At 40.0% G+C, this 22036-nt stretch overlaps 1 protein-coding gene across 2 annotated transcripts in view; it reads right to left on the bottom strand.

Moving 5' to 3' along the window:
- Window positions 1–775: 775 nt before the first annotated feature.
- The window catches only part of SNX10 (sorting nexin 10), a 53182-nt gene continuing 31921 nt past the window's right edge, over window positions 776–22036 (bottom strand). For both annotated transcript variants that reach the window (XM_042474861.1, XM_042474862.1), the window contains exons 3-7: window positions 20750–20836; window positions 19268–19368; window positions 16673–16771; window positions 3255–3470; window positions 776–2837 (exon numbers count right to left, since the gene is read on the bottom strand). In XM_042474861.1, the coding sequence (XP_042330795.1) occupies window positions 2756–2837; window positions 3255–3470; window positions 16673–16771; window positions 19268–19368; window positions 20750–20836 (585 nt within the window). In that variant the 3' untranslated portion in view covers window positions 776–2755. The remainder of the gene's footprint in view (window positions 2838–3254; window positions 3471–16672; window positions 16772–19267; window positions 19369–20749; window positions 20837–22036) is intronic.

Raw genomic sequence — 22036 nt, 5'->3', positions numbered from 1 at the left:
AAACTTTACAACTGACAATGAAGGTTGTTCAAATGCAGCATTGATAAAACAAGCATGGTTTTTAAAAAGTGAAAACTAGCTTATGAAGAAAAACACTGTTGTTGCCTCTTCTTAGTGTTATTGAAAGCAAAGCTCTTTACGCTCTTTGTTCAGTGTCTGTTATGTTTATACATAAATTTATATGAAGTAGCATGGCTGACAAATTGAGCTGTATAATTAAAAATGAATACAACAGGGAAGTGCTTCGGGTTTTTTAAAGGCTGTTCAAAGAAGCAGATTGTTGCATTCATGCTTTCAGTGTGTGAAGTGAGTCTGTGAATGATCCCCAAATGTATGTCATGGTTTGTATTTTTTCCCTCCTTTTAACATAACCATGAGATATTAACAACAAAAAGATCTTTTAGTGCAGTCAGTAATTGGAAAATGCATGTATTAATGAAAAATATAGGCTTGGGATACATTCTCCTTTCTTCTTGTTGAATATTCTTTATGTTTTGTGTAAAGGCAAAAAGTGAATGCATTTTAAAGAACAAAGAATGGCGGTGAATCGACAAAAATAAATGCAAGCAATTAAAAATGTGAAGTTGAACGACTCCGTGGTGTTTTTAAAAACCAACAATGCAGTCCTAGATGTGTCTGCTCAGAAGTGTCTCATTGAGTGTGTTTACAATGAAACATCCTCCAAGTAATTGGAGAAAAAAATCATTATCAAAGCATGACAAATATAAAAGTATACAACAAGCATCTGACATTTAAAGAACAGTAAAGAACAGTGTTACATATAGAATATTTTATTTTGAAATGTGACGAAGTACAAACATTTTGTAGACATATTAAAAACAGTAAAACACTCAGAATAGCAAACATTTAGGCATTCAGTAACAGTTTGGCAGATCAAAAACACATTCAAAAGGAGACATAGAATCCTACATATACTTAGAAGTAAGCCCCTGTAAACCAAATAAAACTTACTCCTGAGTAGACATGCATAGGACTGCACTGACAGTGTGAAAGGCAGTTGTCCACTGTACAGAAAGAAATACTATAACAATACAAAATGCAGTTTGTGCAAAATGTGATAAAGCTAATAACATAATTACATATTACAACAATTTGGAACTGGATTGGGCTGCTCTAAGATAAACCTTGACTGGAAAAGTTGCTGTAGTTCACTATCCTCAAACTGAAATAATGAAGTCACTTACTCTGGAGCAGACATCATGTAAGTGGCAGCATAGTGGTATTACGAGGTATTCAGGCTTTGCATATTACAGTATTTATATTTGTTTTAGCAGACTTCTACATTTAAAGTGCACAAATTTATTCAAATTAACAGTAATTAGCACAGGTAAGTATAAAGTAGACAATATCTTATTCAAGTTTTTTAAGTTGCTGTTTTAGATGGTTTTCTGTTGATATCTTTTGCTCATTCATGGTAACAGTGGCAGACACACTATTTACTGTGTTAACTTTAATATTGTAACAGTGTCCTAAATTCATACCTTGCTACTGGCTCCCATTCAGTGATTTGGAGCAAGTATTTTTAGCAACTCAGCCCAAACATGAGTTGCAAGATGTTTTGATGTTTAATATACAAATATTGACATCATCAACATCAATGGCTCAAAGTAGCTTTTGTTTCTAGTCCCCTCTTCCTCATTCACTCCAATAAAGAAAAAAATAGTTTGCTTTATTTGAACAGAAAGCTTGTTCTAGTAAATACATTTTTGGATGGAGTGCCAATTAAATTATCATGGGACTGACAAACATACAGAAACAAATTTTCAGAGTTACTCTGCTGAATATTTTATTTTAAACATAGCTGGAAGAAATACTACTAAAGTAACAGCTGGATGTCTGGAAGTTTATTTCTGATTATGACTGGCTAAAATCTTCCCTTCCCTATTATTTCTTATTGCTACATCACTGTAAAAAGGATAAAATAATACATACATACATACATACATACATACATACACACACACATTCTGTAAATGGCAGGCCTAATCAAAGGCACTATTTTTTGAATCGCAACAAAAGGCAAAATGTATACAATGGCTTGTGGCCATAGTTAAATATACTGAAGACTATGAAATTGTACTGGATTTCAGAATATCAAACTTACACTGATAAGTGACTCGTAGTGGTTGCAACATTATACTCAATGTGGGACAAAGGCTTTCAGCATGTTTCTTAAATCAAACACCTCATTTCGTCACTTAATCCTTTTTGGCTGCAGTCCTTTCCTTCTAGAAATACGTATATTAGGATTTACTCCTGAGGAAACATGCACAAGGTGCAGAGTGGACTGATTATGACTTAAAAACTGTTTGGTTTCAACAATATAATTGAGTTATGTAGCTAACTAACACCATATTTGAAAGACAGTGGAACTGTCGTTTAAAATGCCAGATGAAAAAAATCTCTTATGAACTCCAAGATATTAGATTTTCAAATGTATTTTAAAACACTGAATTCTAAGTCCCCCCCCCTGCCTCCCAACCTTACAGTGAGGTCCATAAAATCTCAACTAGAGATCTCATTTATATATGGCGTCTTGCTACAGGCAATATTTGTATCATTTGATATTATAATGCATCCGCTGTAAAATGAATGAATGAAGAAGCTGTTTTGAAAGCTGAGAAAATACGTGCCTTGGCAACTGGGCAGATGGTACGTCTGTGTCACAGGCAACCTTCAACCATAATAGAAGTTACATTGGTCATTATAGTGATGGCAATGTACAAATGATATTTCAGGGTTCCTCAGGAACTGTGCTTCCTTTACATCCGTGTGAATTGCTATCATCACTGCTGTGTCCAAGCCCGGAGGATGAACTGCAGAGAAAGGGGCGGGGGAAGAGAGAGAGGAAATTGGTTTTCACAACACACTCAAAGCCTGAGTAACAGAGGAGAACTTTAATTATCCCCAGTCACAAAAGAGAGACAGGAAATTTGGACTTCTAATTAGCCATTTGGAGTGCAGTTGGATATTTTTTTAGCGAGATAATTTAAACGCGAATAATTCAAGTCTGACTAAATGAAATTCACATAATCAGAATGCAGATAATTGAATTTCTACTGCATTCATTAATTCAGTGTGGAGGTGTATGTGAAGACTTCTATGATGAGCTGTCACAGCTCAATAAAATCTCAGTCAATTAATTTTTTCATTATCTTAGCACTGCATCAACAACAAAAGTGAAGTGTGTTTATTATCATGTGTGGGTTTTTAGGAAAGTGTAAGGAAGTAACCTTTCAGAATCTGAATCCGCAGAATTTTCTTCTTTTTTTATCTCTTTGTGTTCTACAGGAAACTTCCGTTTCAAGCAGGCAAACTCGTGGATCGCTTCAGCAACAGAATATTTTGTATGTCCTGATACACATGCCTCAATGTCTTCTGGACTCAGCTGGGTTTGTACAAAGAGGTGAAGTCGGCTGTCTGAAAGCAGTAGTGGATTCTGGAGGATCCTTTAAAAAAAAATCCAAAGATTTAGCTGCCATCCGATATTGTTTTGCTTTTAAGATATTTTGAACTTATACTCACTGTAGTTTTGAATGTGTTATAAATATTAAAATGATTGAGCATGTGTTGTCTTTATTAAATTATTTGGAATTTTAGGTGAGTAAAAACATGAAGCTAATAGTTATGAACATCTGGTATAAGAATAATTCCAAGGACATTTTTTCCATTTAACCATCTGCTACTACCATGTGGATCAATTACTTTTTTGGCTAGGTTGAAGGGGGGGGGGGGAGAGAATAACATGCTATTAGGGAAACCAATTCACAATCAGCATCTCTATACCTGTTTTAAAAATTGCTCCATCAAAGTAAGGGGGCACTGTTGAAACGTAAGATACAAAGTCTTTAATGAACAAGTGTATTTATTCCTACAGATACATATATATAAACTGAATATTATAAGCAATTATGTATTTACATGTTATACAGGCTGACAAAATAATTTGAGTACTGGGGGGCATTTTCTTAGAATTTTAATTACAGTGTAATTTTGAATTTAAAATTTTCAGTTAAGCATATAATGCATACTTAGCATAAAGTACATTAAACAACAGGATTTTCTTTTGCAACTTCAAACATAGTACAGTAATGTTTAGTATTTTAACAATACTAAACAGTCTAGTTATACAGCCTATTTTTTCCAATCTTTTTTGTAAAGCACTTTAAAAACTTATGAAAGCGTATTGTTCTAGCAACTGCAGAATCAGGCCCTAAAAATTCTACTTTATATATCCATAACGTAGATCTCTAGTTGTTATAATTAATATTTTATGATCTGTGTTAGTTTTGGAAAAGTACATGTTACCTATTTAATCTTTATATTTCTTTTAATCAGAATTTGTGTAATAGGAATTTGCCAAAATACACAATTTCAGAAGTATAGCTTATACTTGGCAAAATGTTACTGATAAGGAAATTAAGATGAACAGTTAACGCTGTTCCCTACTCTTACTCTCTCTGTTCCCAAGGGATAACTTAAAAACATAAGTTCCGTCTTCTACCTCATAATAAGCACATTTTGCCTGGAGGTATTAAAAATAAGAGTGTGATACTATAACCTCTCAATATAGTGTCATATACCCTTAGTCATCAAAACCTAATCTGGTCAATATATAAATTCAGAAATATCTCATACAGACCTGTTCTCTAACCTGGCATTTTTCCAATGTAGTGAACTACAGTTTTTATCATCCCCAGCCAACATGGGCAGGCTGGTTATGATAGTAGTTGTAGAGCAACACTTGGAAGGCAAGCAGCAACTAAAGTAGGAGATGACAGCAATCAGGATGGTTTAAGAGGAAAATATGTTTAAACCATGCTCAGTTATATCTGTCTGAAAAATGGGAGGGTATTCAAATCCATTTTGAGTACTGTTCTGTCCACAATCTGAACCAACCTTTTGATTTTGCACTCAGGAAGGTTCAGAAAATTTGTATTTTATCCTGTTTCAAGGAGAATGAAATTCAGTGGAACCAAAATGAAGAGGTGTTAAGAAGTTTTCTTCTAAAAATCCTATTTAACTTATTCCATGTACAGTCAGACCTCTGTATTCATGTGGGATCCATTCCAGACTCCCACACCCATGGATATGAACATCCGTGCATGCCCAAGTCCCATCAAAAGTAATGGTGGTGCGGTGCACCACCACTACTAAAATGCAGGCTTGCCATCCGTGGATGGTCAAATGTACAGATGGCAAGTCCACCAATGAGGGCAAACTGTACTGCCTACACAATTCTGAACTATTATCTAAAGCCAAGAGGGATGTGAAAATAGTTTTTCTTTTTAAGTAAACAAAGGGTACTCAAAATTAAGTTGTGGACTAAATTATATTTCCAAGGGAAATCAAGAAATATGAATAATTGTACAAAAAAGCCCCAATCTCTGTTTATACTGTAAAAAGGATTTTGTGGGACCATATGTCCATGGACTCCAATTATCTGGGTTGCTCCCCTTTGCAATTAAGTATGACATATATGTCAACATATACTTCAAACTGCAGTGGAATGTACATGTTTGGAATCCAGTTTGGTACTATTTCCCTCAATCAAGAAACAACTGTTTAATTCTTCCAACTTTCAAAACAACAGCAACCTAAAACACCCTGCTATGATAATGTTTTTTACAGAGTACAGATTGCCCCTCTTTTTTGAGTTTTATATATAATAATATGTAGTATATGCAAATAGAAAGATTACCTTTCCTAACATCAATAATAATAGTACAAAGCAATATACTGTACTAGATACTGTTCATAAGCGATGAACAGCATTGCCAAGCTATGGAGGAATCTACTCATTTGCTTAACTCTTCCATCAAAAATAAATGAGTTTTGAAAGCATTTACATCTGGCTGGATCAGGCCCCTAATCTGAACTCAGTACCTTTTTTTGAAAGTAGCAGTAGAATCCATAATTCAGTCATAATTCAGACTGATTCCTGGTACACAAGATTCCCCCAAAATGTACAGACATTAACAGTAAGAAAGCTGGAAATTTTGTTTATTGATATCCATATTTCAGAAACTTATTTAAAACCCTCTTAAATATTGAATACATCATGCATACAGTTCTGTTCCCTGGTGTTTTTTAATGTTTTTAATAAAAAATATTGTGCTCATAGTTTCATTTTGCCACCCAAGTAAAACCTAAGTAACAGTTCACAAGATTACACTACAGTTACTGCATTGTTGCTATTTGAAATGTATTTTATTTTCTTTATAAAATAATAGGTAATCTTTAAAATTGATTTTTGATGGTTTGAGGCATTGCTCCACAAAAGTAATGAGCACTAATGTCAATGATATTGGACAGAAATTCATTTTAGCTTTATTTCATGTCCAGTGCAATTTTGCTAAGCCTTGAACTGCTGAAACAGTGTTATTAACTTGCTGGTAACCTAACATATGGGAACAGCAAACAAAAGTGATAAGAGTACAGGTTGATCAGCACCTCAAGGCTACCATCCTCCCCCCTTGCTATAATTCAATTTCCAATTTTATTTTACATTGGCTTCATTATTTTACTGTTATTCTCTTTTCTGCTTAATAGTGCCATCTGGAGGCTAAAACACACACACACACACACACAGAACAGAAATAATAAATCAGAAAGATTGTCTTCAAACAACAGGTATAACCTAGAAATGCAAACATGTCAAAAAAAAGAGCTGACATGATAACAGAAACATGGATATTGTTCATATACACGTCCTAAAACATCTTTCCCCAAGAGATGAATTTTTACACTGCTTCTTGCATTAACAGACTATTGATTCAAAAGTATCATTAAAACACAGTTTTGTTAACACATCCTTTTTCTCCCAATTGAGAGGAGCCTAGACTTCATTTCTGTGGCAAAAGTAGTGGGCTGATAAGCCAAGATTTAATCAGTCGTAGAGAACTCATGATCTTACCCTTCTTTGCTTTGCCTAGTATCATATCTTGGCTTGTAAGAAGTGTTTAAATCAGTTTGGGCATCATGAGAAAGTGACTGATATATCGAAACAGGATGGAAATGCCACTAGGTGCACAGCCATTGTTATTTGACAAATAATGGTTGCCAGACTAATAATCTACATTCTGATCTGTTCTGATCTACAAGTCTGTCACCAGTTATGAAATATGTTCATGAAATCGAGGTGGACTGCCAAAAAGACATGACAATCTTCCTTCAAAGTTTTCAATGGCCAGCTGTGGTGTTCAGAATGTAACCTACAACCTAATCCTGTGAGAACCAATGTGGTGTAGTGATTTGAACATTGGATTATGACTCTGAAGGCCAGAGTTCGGTTCCCTGCTCAGCTATGGAAACCCACGGGGTGACCTTGGGCAAGTCACACACTCTCAGCCCCAGAAAACCCCATGATAGGGTCACCTTAGGATCGCCATAAATCAAAAATGACTTAAGGCACACAGCAATAACAATTAATCATATAATGAGTTAGGCAAGCTGAAATCCATCAATTTAAATGGCATGTCTATGGGGTGAAACAGACTGACAAAATAAAGTGGCTTCCAGCCGCTTTGAAGCCAGGGCGTTTAGATGATGAATGCCTTGAAAACAGCTAGAAACTGGACTAAAGCCATGCTCCAGGGCTAAAAAAAAAGTAAAAAGAACCTGGGGTAATCTGACTTGAGGCAGAAAACATGCAGTTTCATGCCTGCATATAAATGCCCTGATGCGAGTGTGGGGCTGCAGCAAAGCAAAGAAATGAAAGTGCAACAACTCCAGTGGATGTAACTCCAAAATATACAAACCAGACACCTAGGGGCATGTAGGAGGGGGTGCAACAAAAATAAATTATCCAATTTAGTAACAACTATCATGTTTACTGCAAGTACCCTGGAATGTTCACATTTACATTTTTTCAGCAATGTCAGAAAATTGCAAACAATGCATCTTTTGTAAAGAGATGCAAAAGTACAGAGTGCAGAGTAAGTGTGTAGAACAATGGCGCGTTATAGACGGGCCTAAGCGGTGCCGTCGTCGTGCCGTGAATATGCACGAGGGGCAGCGCTTCCGGATGCGCCTTGCCCCTCGCGCGTATTCCGTACGTCAAGATGGCGGCGTCCTATACGGATGGGCGCGGCCATCTTGACGTAACAGACGCTGTGCATCCGGACGTCCAAACCCGGAAGAGACGTCATGAGTGCGCGCTTTGGCACTTGCAACGTCTCTTCCGGATTGCTGGAAGGAGCGCAATTTTCGCGCTCCTTTTTTACAGCGCGGGGGAGTCGCGCGGTTTGGCTGCAGAAGCTTCCCCGCGCTGCAACCAGCAGCAGCCCAAGACCGCCCCTTTTGGGTGGTCTGTAACGGGCCTATGATTGAGACAAGGTCAGATGAGTCCAGCCACACACACCAATACCATAGCATTGTAGGCATAGAGAAACCCAACAATTGATACTAACCCACTCGTACATTTAATATGCATAGAGATGGGCTCTACATATATGCCTATGTTCATTTCCAACGTGGTGACCCCAAGGCACACCTATCATAGGATTTTCTTCGCAAGTTTCTTCAGAGGGGGGTTGCCATTCCCATCCTCAGAGACTGAGAGGGTGGGACTAGCCCAAGGTCACCCAGTGGATTTCCATGACCAAGTCAAGATTCAAACTCTGGTCTTCCAGTGTCCAGTACCCAAACCATTGTACCGCACAGGCCTTCACATACATGTCTATATGCATAAATAGGGTTCTTCATGTGAGAGAATCCCTGATGAATTAGGATCTCTCTTACAAATGGAAAAACATTTTGTGCACACACAGGTGTGCTACATACATCATTTTCTGTCTAAGGCAACACTGGAAAAACCCTATTAAAACCAACTTCCCCTGTTTGGGGCCCTCCAGATGTTTTGCACTATAACACCCATTAGTCCTATTACAAAACATTTGAAGAGCCCCAAACTTGGGGAGTCAGTTCTAATGGGCTGTTCCAGTGTTAGAATCATCTTCCTCAGCATGGGTACCATCACATGTTTTAGAGACTATAACTCCCATCAGTCCCAGTCCAAAACATCTGATGGGACCCAGGCTAAGGAAAGTGGTTCTAAATACATTTGGAAGGACTCAGCTTGGAGAAAGTTAATTAAAATCATAGCCAGATAGAGACTGAAAGACACACACACACACACACACACACACACACACAGGGGGATAGGTGATAACAGGAATAAACTAAGTGTGAAAAGGAATCCACTTGAAGAGAACCAGTGATCAGTTAAAAAGATATTAAGAAGTAAATAATCAACAATAAGCCACTTTTGAGGTAGTAAGAAAAATTCTCAAGAACTTGATTTTTGCTTTACTTTTAGCTATATCTCTACTGAGATGCAGCATGCACACTTATTTAGAATACATTGTTTTTAAGACGTAAGCATAAACAGAGTATGCTTAGGTCTGTCTGGCTGCCGCATCTTGTATGTAGTATATATTCAATTTAAAAGCCCCCCCTTTCTGTAGTAAAAGGGAAAGCAAGTCTGCACATGCTCAGGGCACGCTATTGCTTCATATAATTGTGGACAGAGATCACTAGGCCTGTGTTAAGCCTGGAGTACTGGCATACAGAAGGCTTTTCCAGATCCTAATCTCTTCTGGAATGCAAGAGTACAGAGCCATACTTTAATTGATCTAAAGAACAATTTTGAACATCAAGGCAGTCTTGTAAGATGTTTGCTTTTAGACCATTCACAGAGGTTCAGGATGTGAGATTCAGAATGCATTGCTCCTCCTCATACTAAAGCAGTATTTTTAATAAAAGCAAAACCATGTGGTTTGTCTTGTTTGGACAGAGGCCAAAATCTGGTTCTTTTCAACATGATTTTATTAGGTATATTACACACTGTTCTGTTGGAGGAGAGCATATGGCTAAGTAGCGCAACTTAATCCTAACTAAATATTTCCTGTATCTTCTGTAATGTAATATAGTGACAGATGCATACTTGCATGTGTGCAGAAGGTTAACACTCTGATTTTGTTTTCAACAAATTTACTCAGCCCATTTACATCATATAATGGGCGGTGGGAGTGGGAGCAAAGCAGGAATCAAATGTACAGAAACAAGCAAACACAGCCTGTGTTTTGGTGCCCTCTATTGAATGCACACACATTGTGGATTCAATAGGAATTCTTGAAAAATGCAGGGCCACCTTAACAAAGATCAGTGTCCTCCTTTTTCTAAAAATAATAATTAGTTGTGACTCAGTGAAGATCCATAGATTTCAGTAGCTTTACTCCAAGCAAATCTAAGTATGAATCCATTGGTGTTTTTTTTAAAAAAAAAAAATTAAACATGCAATGGGTTTCCTAAAAAGACATGTAGCATACAGACAGGAAAGCTGGGACAAACTAATTTGGAAAGCATGCCACAGAGACTTTTATAGCTATTTAAAATCCCACACTAAAGAACGATAAGACCTTATTTGGAGTAAAATTTGTGGCTATACAACTTGCTTTCAAATCATAAACATTCTGCTCAAAACAGCCCTCTTTGGAATTAAATATTAATATCCCAAGAAGGGTTTGCAAGAAATTATTGCATTGGGAGCAAAGGACAGAGAGAACCACACACACCCTTCTTCCTGCATTGTATTCAGGCACAATGAATTAACAGCATCATCTTCCCTGAAATACAGCCTTGTATTTGGACCAAGGGGGGGGGGGTTAAATCCTCAAGAACGTCCACAATTATCTAAACCTCCAGGAACTGGACATGACCGTACCATGTGACATGTGGACAGGTTGTTGTTGTATGACTTCAAGCAATTTCTAATTTGTGGCGACCCTAAGGCGAACCTGTCACAGGATTTTCTGAGGCTGGGAATGAGTGATTCGCCCAAGGTCATCCCCAGTGGGCTTCCATGGCCAAGCTGAATTTGAATCCTGATCTCCAGAGTTGTAGTCCAATGCTGAAACCACTATTATACCAAGCTGGCTCTCATTAACAAGTTAATATAACCAAATTTGTGTGAAATCAGTAAGCATGGTTCAGCAGACAACACTCTAGTACAACCACTACTATCACCACCTCCCTCACTCCCTCTTTCACACACACACACACACACACACACACAGAGAGAGACAGAGAGAGAGATAGAGAGAATAATGCCCAAAGGAGAAATTTTCCCCACACCCTTCAAATAGCAGTACCATGGTGGGAGTAGAGAAAGCACCAAAGCAGCCTCTGTTTAGGTTTTTTTGTGGGTTTTTAGGGCTATGTGGCCATGTTCTAGCAGAGTTTCTTCCTGATGTTTGCCAGCATCTGTGGCTGGCATCTTCAGAGAATGTTTGCCTGGAAAGGACTTGGCGATATAATAATAATAGGTTTTATTTATATACCGCCCAATCACTGGGAATCCGAGCGGTTTACAATAGAGGGGATAACAGACAGTTCCCTGCCCACAGGCTTACAATCTAAAAGACACGACACAAAAGGAGAAGGGAATGGTGAGGGGGGGGAGGGAATCAGGTCCAGCATTCTTCTCTCCCTCTGAGGCCTGGACCAAGGCAGATGGACCGGAGGGAGGGCTCTTCTTCTTCAGGCTAGCCCCTGATGGAACTGGGCCAGCCTACTCTCTCCCTCAGAGGCCGAAAGATGACAGTTAGGGAGGGAGGAGCCTCTGTCTTCAGGCTAGCCCCTGATGGTACTGGGCCAGCCTTCTCTCTCCCTCAGAGGCCGAAAGATGACAGTTAGGGACTGTGTGACCTGGAAAGGCAGGAATGATTTGTATGTATATTGTTTGTTGCTAATGGCAGGCCTCAGGGTGTGAGGGTCTGCACCAGAGGATTAATGTCTGCTTGATAGTGCTCACTGTCTGCTGGGAGAGTTCTCATTTGCATTTGTTGAGTCTTGCTATCTTTCAGGACTGGTAGCCAAACCTTGTTTACTTTGAGGGTTTCCTCTTTCCTGTTGAAATTGTCCAGGTGCATTTCAATGGCTTCCCTGTGCATAATGACATGGTAGTGGTTGGCATGGTCCAGAATTTCAGTGTTTTCAAACAGTATTTTATGCCCAGGATGGTTTGTGCCATGTTCTGCTACTGCTGATTTTTCTGGCTGATCCAGTCTGCAGTGTCTCTCATGTTCCTTGATTCTTGTTTGCACACTGTGTTTGGTGGTCCCTATGTAGACTTGTCTGCAGTTGCATGTTTGCTCACCATATGAGGAACCTTTTTCCTTCTTTCCCTTTAAGCTGAGCAAAGTGGTTAAATGCCTGTACTGCAGCCATTCACTCAAGACCATAAGGTTGCGAGTTCAAGACCAGCAAAAGGGCCCAAGCTCGACTCAGGCTTGCATCCTTCCTAGGTCGCTAAAATGAGTACCCAGGTTGTTGGGGGCAAATTAGCTTACTTACTAATTAGCTTACTTTCTGTTCACCGCTATGATCTTTGGAATAGCGGTATATAAATAAAACAAATTATTATTATTATTATTATTATTACGTCCCTAAGAGGCCTACATTCAGGTTGCAGACTAGCCATGGGATGTATAAACAGAATAAGATTAGGAATGCTACATATGTGAGTATAAGCCATGCTGCTAACACTATAAATAAGTGAATTTTGTTCATAGGCAGCTACTGCTTTAAATTACTTATTGCTTTTTGTCATTTTTAAATGTCTGCATATTTTATCTGTAGAATGCCTGGAATCATTTTTGTTTGCTTGTTAGTATGTTTTTTAAAGAAAAAAGGTTAGCAACAATGACAACAGCAATGATGATGGTTATACAGTATCTGCTGACATTTGCTTTGGCATGCAGCCTGCCTACTTGCTTCCCACCCTTCCTCCCAATCAAATAAAGGACCACAGCATAAAAGGTAAGCTCTTTTTCTCCCACTCCCCCACATTCAGTTTAGAAGAAACAGATTGATAATAAACCTTCCAACACTAAAACAGCAGCATCAGGTATTTACAAAACTTAATGCACTGGGGGATGAAGTAAGGCAAAAACACTGTGCTTAAAATAATTAAATGGGAGTGTCAACTAACCTGGGCCCTAATTCACTTTAATAAAAGAAAGCAACCTTTCAGTCCCTAGATTCAATGTTCAAACTAAAAGCACAAAGGAAGTAGTGTGTTCAATGTAATGGGGCACATTCTTTCCCTGACTGGCAATTCTCGGCACAGCAATCTAAGTGTCTACTGGCTAAGAAAATTACTGGTTTCTGAAAACGTTTTGCAGCTCTGAAATGTAGGAACATGTTTTATGCTGACTCAGATCATTAGTCCCATCTAGCTCAGGACTGTGTACATTAGGGGTGGGCAATGCCACCCATTTTTGTAGCTCCTGGACTGCTCCCACTAAAAATACCAATTGTCTTCTAAAAGCCCTCTGTGCCTTGTTTTGCCCCGAACAGCATTTTAAGGAAATTTTCACAAAATTTCCACTTTCAGTTTAGGAAGTGATCTGTGCTGGCTCAAGGGGATGGCAAAAAATTCACCTTTAGACCCTCTGAAGTTGTCAACCCACGTCTAGACTGACTTTTACCAAACAACATCTAAGTGTAGAAATGCCTGCTGTTTGAAGTATACCATGCTGAACTTGATGCTAAGGAGAGGGAATGTCAGCACATTTAGTCAGGGGTATATGTAAGACAGTGGCCAAAATGCAAACATTGCCCACCCCCAATAAAAATTCCGTCTCCACTGCTGGAACCTTTCTTTAGTCCCCAAATTTCTAGTATAACGGTAACTTAAAACTTCAATTGAGTATATAGAAATACAATTTAGGCATCCAAAGAAAAGGGACAGGTAAATTTACCAAGGGAATATAAACAGGAAATACAAAGTGAGAACAATTTATTATGTCTTACTTTATGCAATGTTTGAAATTTGGGGAATTAAGGAAAATTTCATGAGGGGCAATTTGTTTATGCATCATATTTAGCAATGCAATACAACATTAATCTCCATTTTCCTCTTTAGTTCCCTTGAATGCAAGGGAACTCAAAGTTATGATGCTTTGATTTCTATAATGAACAGGGCATACAGATGGGAATCTCCTGCCTTGCAACATCTAAAGTTGGCAGGGAAAACCCCATTCCTATCCACCAGTCAGCCTGGTGATGTTTATATGACCATGGAATAAAAGTGCATGGTCATATAAACACTGTAACAGAAGCTATAATCCAAGCAATTTCTCCCCAGATGTTATAAATCCCACTTATGAATGCAAGTCCTCTGTGCCAGTAAAAATTGGCAGCTACAGGCCATGTAAGTACAGCAGTACTTATTTCACTGGATCTTTCAAGGTAATCTGCCTGCAGTGAAGACAATTATGGAAGGGATGGGCCAGAGATTAAAGATTTATGTTTTGCTGGGGTTTCTTAAATACGGAACTATGGCGCGTTACAGACGGGCCCCTTGAGGCGCCGTCATTACACGCGAGGGGTGGCGCTTCCTGATGCGCCTTGCCCCTCGCGCATAATGAGTGCGTCAAAATGGCGGTGCCCTATACAGATGGGTACCGCCATTTTGACGTCGCGGACATGCAAGTGGTGCCGCGAGTGTGTGCCTCGCGCCTTGCGGCGCCTCTTCCGGGCCCCAGGAAGAAGCGCCATTTTGGCGCTTCTTCTTGCTCCGCGAGGGAGCTGCGCAGTTTGGCTGCTGCGGATCCCTCGCAGAGCAACCGGCAGCGGCACGAGACTGCCCCTTCTGGGCGGTCTGTAACGCGCCAATATTTATTACATCATATCCTAACCTCCAATTGTGACGATCACTAAATAGCTCAAGTGATAATGCAAAGTTTGTTGTTGCCACAAGTGTTTTGGATTAAAACTCACAGCAGACCCAAAAAGCATAACCAGTCGGCAGTGTCATGGGAATGGTAATCCAAGGCATCTCTAGGGCCTTTGGCTGCCTACCTCTGGAATAAGAGTATTTAATACAAATAACACAATACTGTTATTGTTAGCTGCCCTCAAATCACCTCAGCACATGGTGACCCTATGCATGAGGTCAAGGTAAGAATCGAATACTGGTCTGTAGAATTGTAGTCCAACACAACTTGACTGTATAGGTAGGAAGTTATCGGTGTTGTTAACTGCCTCTGAATCCGACCTGATTCATGATGACCCTGTGGATGAGACCTTTCCAACCCCCGCCCCTGCCCTCCACTACTCTGCTTAGATCGTCAAAGTTACATGCTGTAACTTGGTTCCATCAATTCCAAATACATGCTTAACTGTACAGGTAGGTTGGTAAAATTGTTGGTGTTAACTTTCTTTGAGTCTGCCCCAACTCATGGTGACCCCAACCCTAACATTTTTTTTTAAAAAACATTATGGATGAAACACCTCCAAGCCCCGTATCCTCCACTGCTTTGCTTAGGTCCTGCAGATTCAGCCCTGTGACCTCCCTGATTGAGTCTATCCATCTGGTATACTGTCTTCCACTCTTTCTACTGCCTTCTACCTTTCCTTGCATTGTCTTTTCTAGTGAATTGTGCCTTCTCGTGATGTAGCCAAAGTACAACAGCCTCAATTTAATCATCTTGGCTTCCAGAGAGTTATCTTTTTGGCCATCCATGGTATTCCCAGCACTCTTCTCTAGCATCACATTTCAAATTAGTTGATTTCTTCCTATCTGATTTCTTCAGTGTCCAGCTCACACAGCCATACATGGTGTATTCTTTCATTGCTGCCTTTCCCATTCCTAGTCTTCTTTTTATTTCTTGACTGCAGACCCATTTCTGATCGATGTTTGATCCAAGGTACTATATTACTGTAGGTCTGTTTTCATAGCTAAAAGCAGTCTTGGTTCCTATAGACCTGAATATACTGTTTGAAGTGCTGAACTGCCATTACAGTAGTCCCTTTCTTTACACGGAGGATCCATTCTGGACCACCACCACCCCCCCCCCCAATGTAAGGGAAATTCCACAGATGCTCAAGTCCCATTAAAGATAATGGGGCTTGTGCCTGTGGTGGCACACGGGCCATTATTTTTCCTGGTGCACGGCGCCACTTCTTCCGGCGCAGCTTCCAGCATATGCGTAAGATGCGCCCGTGTATGATGTGGGCACACTGTAATAATAGACTGCAGTCTACTAGACTGGTGAATGGCCCGGTGAATGTGTTTAAAACCATTAATCTCACCACTGAAAAACAGTGTTACAACAGCACTAGCATATCTCACAGACACAATTGCAGAAACCTGTGTTTAATATCACTGTGATTTTTAACTAATATGATTATGATTTGTACCATCAGAAATTCTTGTTTGTGCCTCAGGTGACCTAAGACTAGAATGACACACTGCCTTGTATTAACTCTCCCTGCACCCATTTTTAAGCACTGCCTTAATGGGGGAATTTGTCTCTTGCCTTTTTAAAGAAGGTTCGTATCACGTTTCCACAAAAATAGGTACACCCTCTAATACGTACAGTATTTTATTCAAAAGGAGGTGGGGGAAGAAACCCTATAAATCCTTGAGCCAATGAACTGTCATGGTAATAAAACTACAACAGTCGCTCAAGCATTTCTGCTGAATTGCTCTAAAGCACATTAGCAAAAGAGGATGTGTAAATGCATATCTGTGGCCACAAGGTGGCTGTCGTGTACAAGAGAAGAGACATGATGAAGCAATCAGAAATTAATTATCCTCATTAAAACAATACAACCAAATGGGGGAAAGCAATACACTCACTTTTGAAGAAACTCTTGTAAACCTTGACGACGTTGATCTACATGTTGGGGATTATTTGTGTTAAAAAAAGGAGTTTTGGATGGAAGTTCTGGCAATTGTCTAATAAAAGAAAAGAAACAGGAGTTGTTAGTGGCTCCAAATGAAAAGAGAAGTGATTTTTTAGAAAAAGGATGCTGAGCTATGAAAAGGATGGAATAATTTTAAAGAATGACTGGAGGTTGCCATGTAACATGCCTTAGATGGCAGATTTCAGTGTTGTAGTCATAAAAGTTCATTGCAGCAAAAACAAGGAGCCTTGGAGTAAAATAGATATAGGCTGGCATCTTATTAGTAGCATACACAAGCATAAGGCTACCTTATGCTTGCATATGCAAATTTTCGCTTATTATGGAGACTGGTCTTCTCATCCTCATTCCACAACATTTGGTATGATAGCCATCCCCATGGGCATTCCATTGCTGGTGAAGAAGAGAAGAGACTGGAGAAGCATTTTGCTATGTTCCCATGGTCAGACACAGGCAGATGACATCATCCTCTGACACTTCCAGAGGAGCCCAGCAGATTTGGCTATGGGAACATAGTGAGATGGTTCCTCAATCCTCCCACCTCTCAACCAGCAACAGAATAGCCATGGGCAGTGGGGAAGGATAGTGATATGGTGAGTCCTGAATAAAGTCACAAGAAAACTATAGCATTCTCTGTATGAAGAACTTGTGTAATATGCCAGTTATCATGACCTGTGGTGGGCAACTTGTGGCCTTCCAGATGTTGTTGGACAGCAATAGCAATAGCAGCTTCATTTACATACCGCTTCATACCGCCTAACCAGTCTCTAAGCGGTTTACAACTGTAAGTTAATTGCCCCAACAATCTGCAACCTCACCAGCCTTAAAATAGTATAATCCTGTGATGGGAGAACCTATGGTATGCGTGCCACAGGTGGCACATGACGCGATTTCACCAGGCATAGGACGCGGAAGAAGGCAGAAGAGGCACATGTGTGTCCATTCCTCCTCCCTGCCATTTTTGGGCCTCCCACTGTCTCTTGGAGACAGCGGGAAGCCAGAAAATGGTGCTTAGGAGAAGAAGCCAGAGGCGTGTGCCTCTGGCTCCTCCTCCCAGCCCTCTCCCGGCCTCTCTCAGGCAGTTGGAAGCTGGGAAAAAGGTGAGGGAAGGAGGAGTGACTGGCGTGTGCCAGTGGCTCCTCCGCAGAGACCTTTTCCAGCCCCTGGCTTCTCTGGAGAGAGAGCTGGAGACACTGGGGTAGGGAAAGGTCATGCCCAGTCCTCTTGCTCCCTGCTTGACTTCCCTTTCTCCCAAAGAGCTCCAGAGAGCTCTTTGGGGGAGAGGGAAGGTCCGGGAAGGACAGGTCGCCCTCCCCCCTTTTCCCCCCGGCTTCTAGCTTTCTCTCAGCGACAGCTGGAGGCCAGGAAAGGGTGGGGGGGAGAAGTCCCGCCCCAGAAGCCCTGCCTCTCAAGGATGGATGTCCTGCCTCCAGAGACCCCACCGCAGGCATTCAGCCCCCTCCCTGGGAAGCAGATGCCCCGCCCTCGGCAGGCAGACCTCAAAAGGTTCACCATCACTGGTATAGTCAATGGAAAGGGGGGAATGGGAGTGGCAGTCCGACAGCATTAGAAGGGTATTTGAATTAAGTACAATGTGTCAGTTAAGTGAACACAGAAAATCATGGCTAGGTACCCTTAAGTATATAGTTTGCTGTGATGGTTTGCCATAATAAAAACGAGCCCTTTGCTTCTTTAGAGACTAGTTTACCTAATGATGAGGGCAATAAGCAAAGGAGAAATGAAAGCACCTCTAAATCACATGTCGCCTGTTCACTGGGGAACTAAAGTCATAGTTATGGTTCCACACAGTAATTTGCACCAATCACTGTTTGATATGACATTTAAATTCGTATTTTAAATGATTTAAATTTCCATGGGAAAGTTATTGTATTGGACTTCAACTCTCACAATCCCCATGCCAGTAAATCTGGAAAATACTGGGAGTTATAGTCCAAAAAATAAACATTTTTAAGCTCTGGATAGTGTGCAGTGAGGAAGTAGCTGCTCCAACAAATTGTAGAGGAAAGAAATACAAAGAGGCAAGTATTCTATAACTGACAATATGGAAATATGCAACTACCCCTTTCTGGATTGAAAGGGACTGTATGTATCACGATTCATAGAGGAGGGGTGCCAAATAGACCTTGGCAGGATTCTCTGCAACTCTTTGAACCCCACCCAACCCCCACAACTGGTCAAAACACACTAAAAACATTTTAAAGTATCTATTTGGCTCACCCTCAAACAGCCAGAGACACAATTAAAGCAACAAAGAGTGACAAAATCCCAAATGGCAGCTACAGTGGCGTGACGTGGTCTTCCCGCATAGTAAAAAATGGCCCCTGTAGCCTTGGAGTGGGTTATCCTTGAACTCAGCATGGGCTCACTATTACTCTACCACATGCATACCACAGCACAGGGCTTTTTCCGACTCCTACCTACTTAGTGCTATTATTCCCTTGTGTCACGTACAAAACTGTAAGCCATTCTTTCAGTGTCCTTGTCCTGTTACTATTTGGAAATTACTCACATTAACACTGCATTGCTCTGAAGTCTCTGCCGAAGCCACACAAATTCTCTAAAGCGCCGCCGGACACAAGATGTTTTCCTTGTAAAACACATGCTGTTTGTCTGTGAAGAAATTGTATTTACTTGCTCTGTGAACTAATGCAGCTTAAAAATACTGTGTACCACTTTGTTGGTGTGTGTCTTCAAGTTGTTTCCAACTTAGGGCTACCCTAAGGCCAACTTATCATGAGGTTTTCTGGGACAGAGAGTATGCGGCTTGCCCAAGGTCACACAGTATGTTTCCGTGGCCAAGCTGGGATTTGAACCCTGGTCTCCTGAGCCAAAGTCCAACACTCAAATCAAAATGCCACATTAGCTCGCATACCATTTGCCCGCTACCAATATCCAAAATCTAAAAAGGCCTGCATGGTGAGCCATCCCCCTGCACAGTATGAGGGGCTTCAATCAGAATAGGAAATTGGGAGAAAAGGAATCCCAGCATGCCCTTGCAAATGTCAGGTAAACCCCTTGATCTCAAACAGTAATTTGTTTGTAGGCCAGAAACATCAGTCTCTGTACACAGCTAACAAAAACTGATGAAAAAGGATTAGACTGCAATAAAATCTTCCAAAATGATCATATAGTTAAAATAATTTGTCATCTAAAATGTAGCTCTGGGATACCTTCCCAATTCTTTCAGTGCTTAAGACAAACTAGTATTTCAGAATACTCTGGCTTAATTAGAGGCTGGTTCATCTCAGGATTTTGACTGAAGTGGGAAGATAGGAGGAAGACCCCAATTGTTGTTGTAGATACAGAGATCAAATCTGAAGATTATACTTTACATTAACTAGATCTGTTTTACATATTATACCTAAGAGTTCCAGGTCCATGGTCTACTGAAAACAATTTTTCATGACCTGGTACACTTCAGAAATAGACTACATTCCCCATCATCTCCAGCCAGCATGCCCCATTGTCATGCTGGCTAGGAATGAAGTTTGTAATCAAAGAAATCTGCAGGGTGCCATGTTAGGGAAAGCTGAGGGGGAAATGCAATCAGGTTCTGCTTGTATCACTTCTCGGCAGTCTAAACTGCACTGCAGAAATAATGCAGTTTGGCACTGCTTTAACTGCCATGTCTCAATACTATGGAATTCTGGGATTTGTAGCTTTGTAATATATTTAGCCTTCTCTGTCAGAGTGCTCTGGTACCACAACAAACTACAAATCCCAGGATTTCATAAAATGGAGCTATGGCAGTTAAAGCAGTCTCAAACAGCATTATTTCTGTTGTATAGCTTAGACCTGAGAAAGCAGGGGGGAAAGATCATGAATACTTTTCACATATCCTGTAAGAAGCTTTAGCTTGTCATATTCTAAGATTTTATGTTACAGGGTGAGATCCAAATACTTTAATTAATAAATAAGAGCACCAATTGATTGGAATAATGGAAATGACTACCATAGAAAAGCTTTTTCACACTCTACCAAGCATACTTACATGAATGAAGATTTCATAGTCTATATACGAATGCCAAAAGTCTTCCCTTTGCAGCTGGGGATCTCGAACCAAGACAGTTACAAATTCCTGCAAGAGCATAATGAAGATATTGATGTGGAACTCTTGTTGAAAAGAGGACTCATACAAGCTTGGCTGGCCTCAAATTATTTATATTCTTGTTATCCAAGCACACTTGCCTTAAAAAGTACACAGAAGTTGTGGAAAGAGGAATCGAACAAAACGCTGCCCAATCAAAAAGAAAAGCAATGACTATTTTTTTCTACAGCACATATTTGGGAATTAGCCAAAGGGGAAGTTCCAAATTAGATAATACTGTGTATTTCAAATTAGGAAATACATGCTTGTAAGAAAAGTTCTCAGCTGTGTCTATCAGGAAAAGTTGCAAGTATTGTCAATTGAGAAAAGTCTGACTTATTGTCAATCAGTCACTTCACACAAGAAACAGATGCCAGTACCAAATGGATGGCTAATCTCATTTTTAAAAAGCTATATCACTTTTGCTTTCCAAGTAAGTTAAGAAGAATGACCTTTTACAGGAAACAAGTGCTGTTGCTGATAGTGCAAAGCACTACTTTCAGTGTAGCTAAAAAGAATCCACATTTGCTTAAATGAAAAAGATCTAAGTATTTTGATGGGTCTCCTAATATATGACTGGACATGAATAATACATGGGCTGTGCATGAAATAGGACCAGAGCTTAGCAGAATTACTTTTTGAACTATGATTTTCAGAATCTATATGGCTAAACTCTGGGCGAAACCTACAAAACAAGTATGGATCCTATGAACGAAGTCCAGTTATCCAGGCATTTATTTATGTATGGTGTATAACACATATGAGAGTATAATAGGAGGAGACTTAATCTTGATGCAGAGTAACAGAACAACCTTTCCTAATACCTACACCTCAATCATAAAGCTGGGAAACATCACAACAGCAAAGCAGCAGTTCATTCTCAACTTTTTTCACAGAAAATCATACTGAGATGAGGAAGTACTGCAGCAAAGGATAGTGCATATCTCCCAATATCTGGTGTGGGTACTCAAAGGTCCTCTGCCAAAGGGCAGTGCACAATGTCTTGGCTGATAGAAGAAAAGTAGGAAAGCTATATCACCCTGAAACTTTAGACTTCCCCTCCAGAACTACCGAGTGATCAAGAGTGCCTTTCAGCCCATGACAATATCATCTTAAATTGCACATCAGGATCTGAGTATATTCTTTGTGTGCAGTTCTCAAATCCACTCACCTAAGGTAATCCTTCACCCA

This window comes from Sceloporus undulatus, chromosome 6 (genome assembly GCF_019175285.1).
Source record: "Sceloporus undulatus isolate JIND9_A2432 ecotype Alabama chromosome 6, SceUnd_v1.1, whole genome shotgun sequence".
NCBI lineage: Eukaryota > Metazoa > Chordata > Lepidosauria > Squamata > Phrynosomatidae > Sceloporus > Sceloporus undulatus.
Note: the sequence above shows the minus strand (reverse complement) of the source record. Positions and strands in the feature narration are given on the sequence as shown.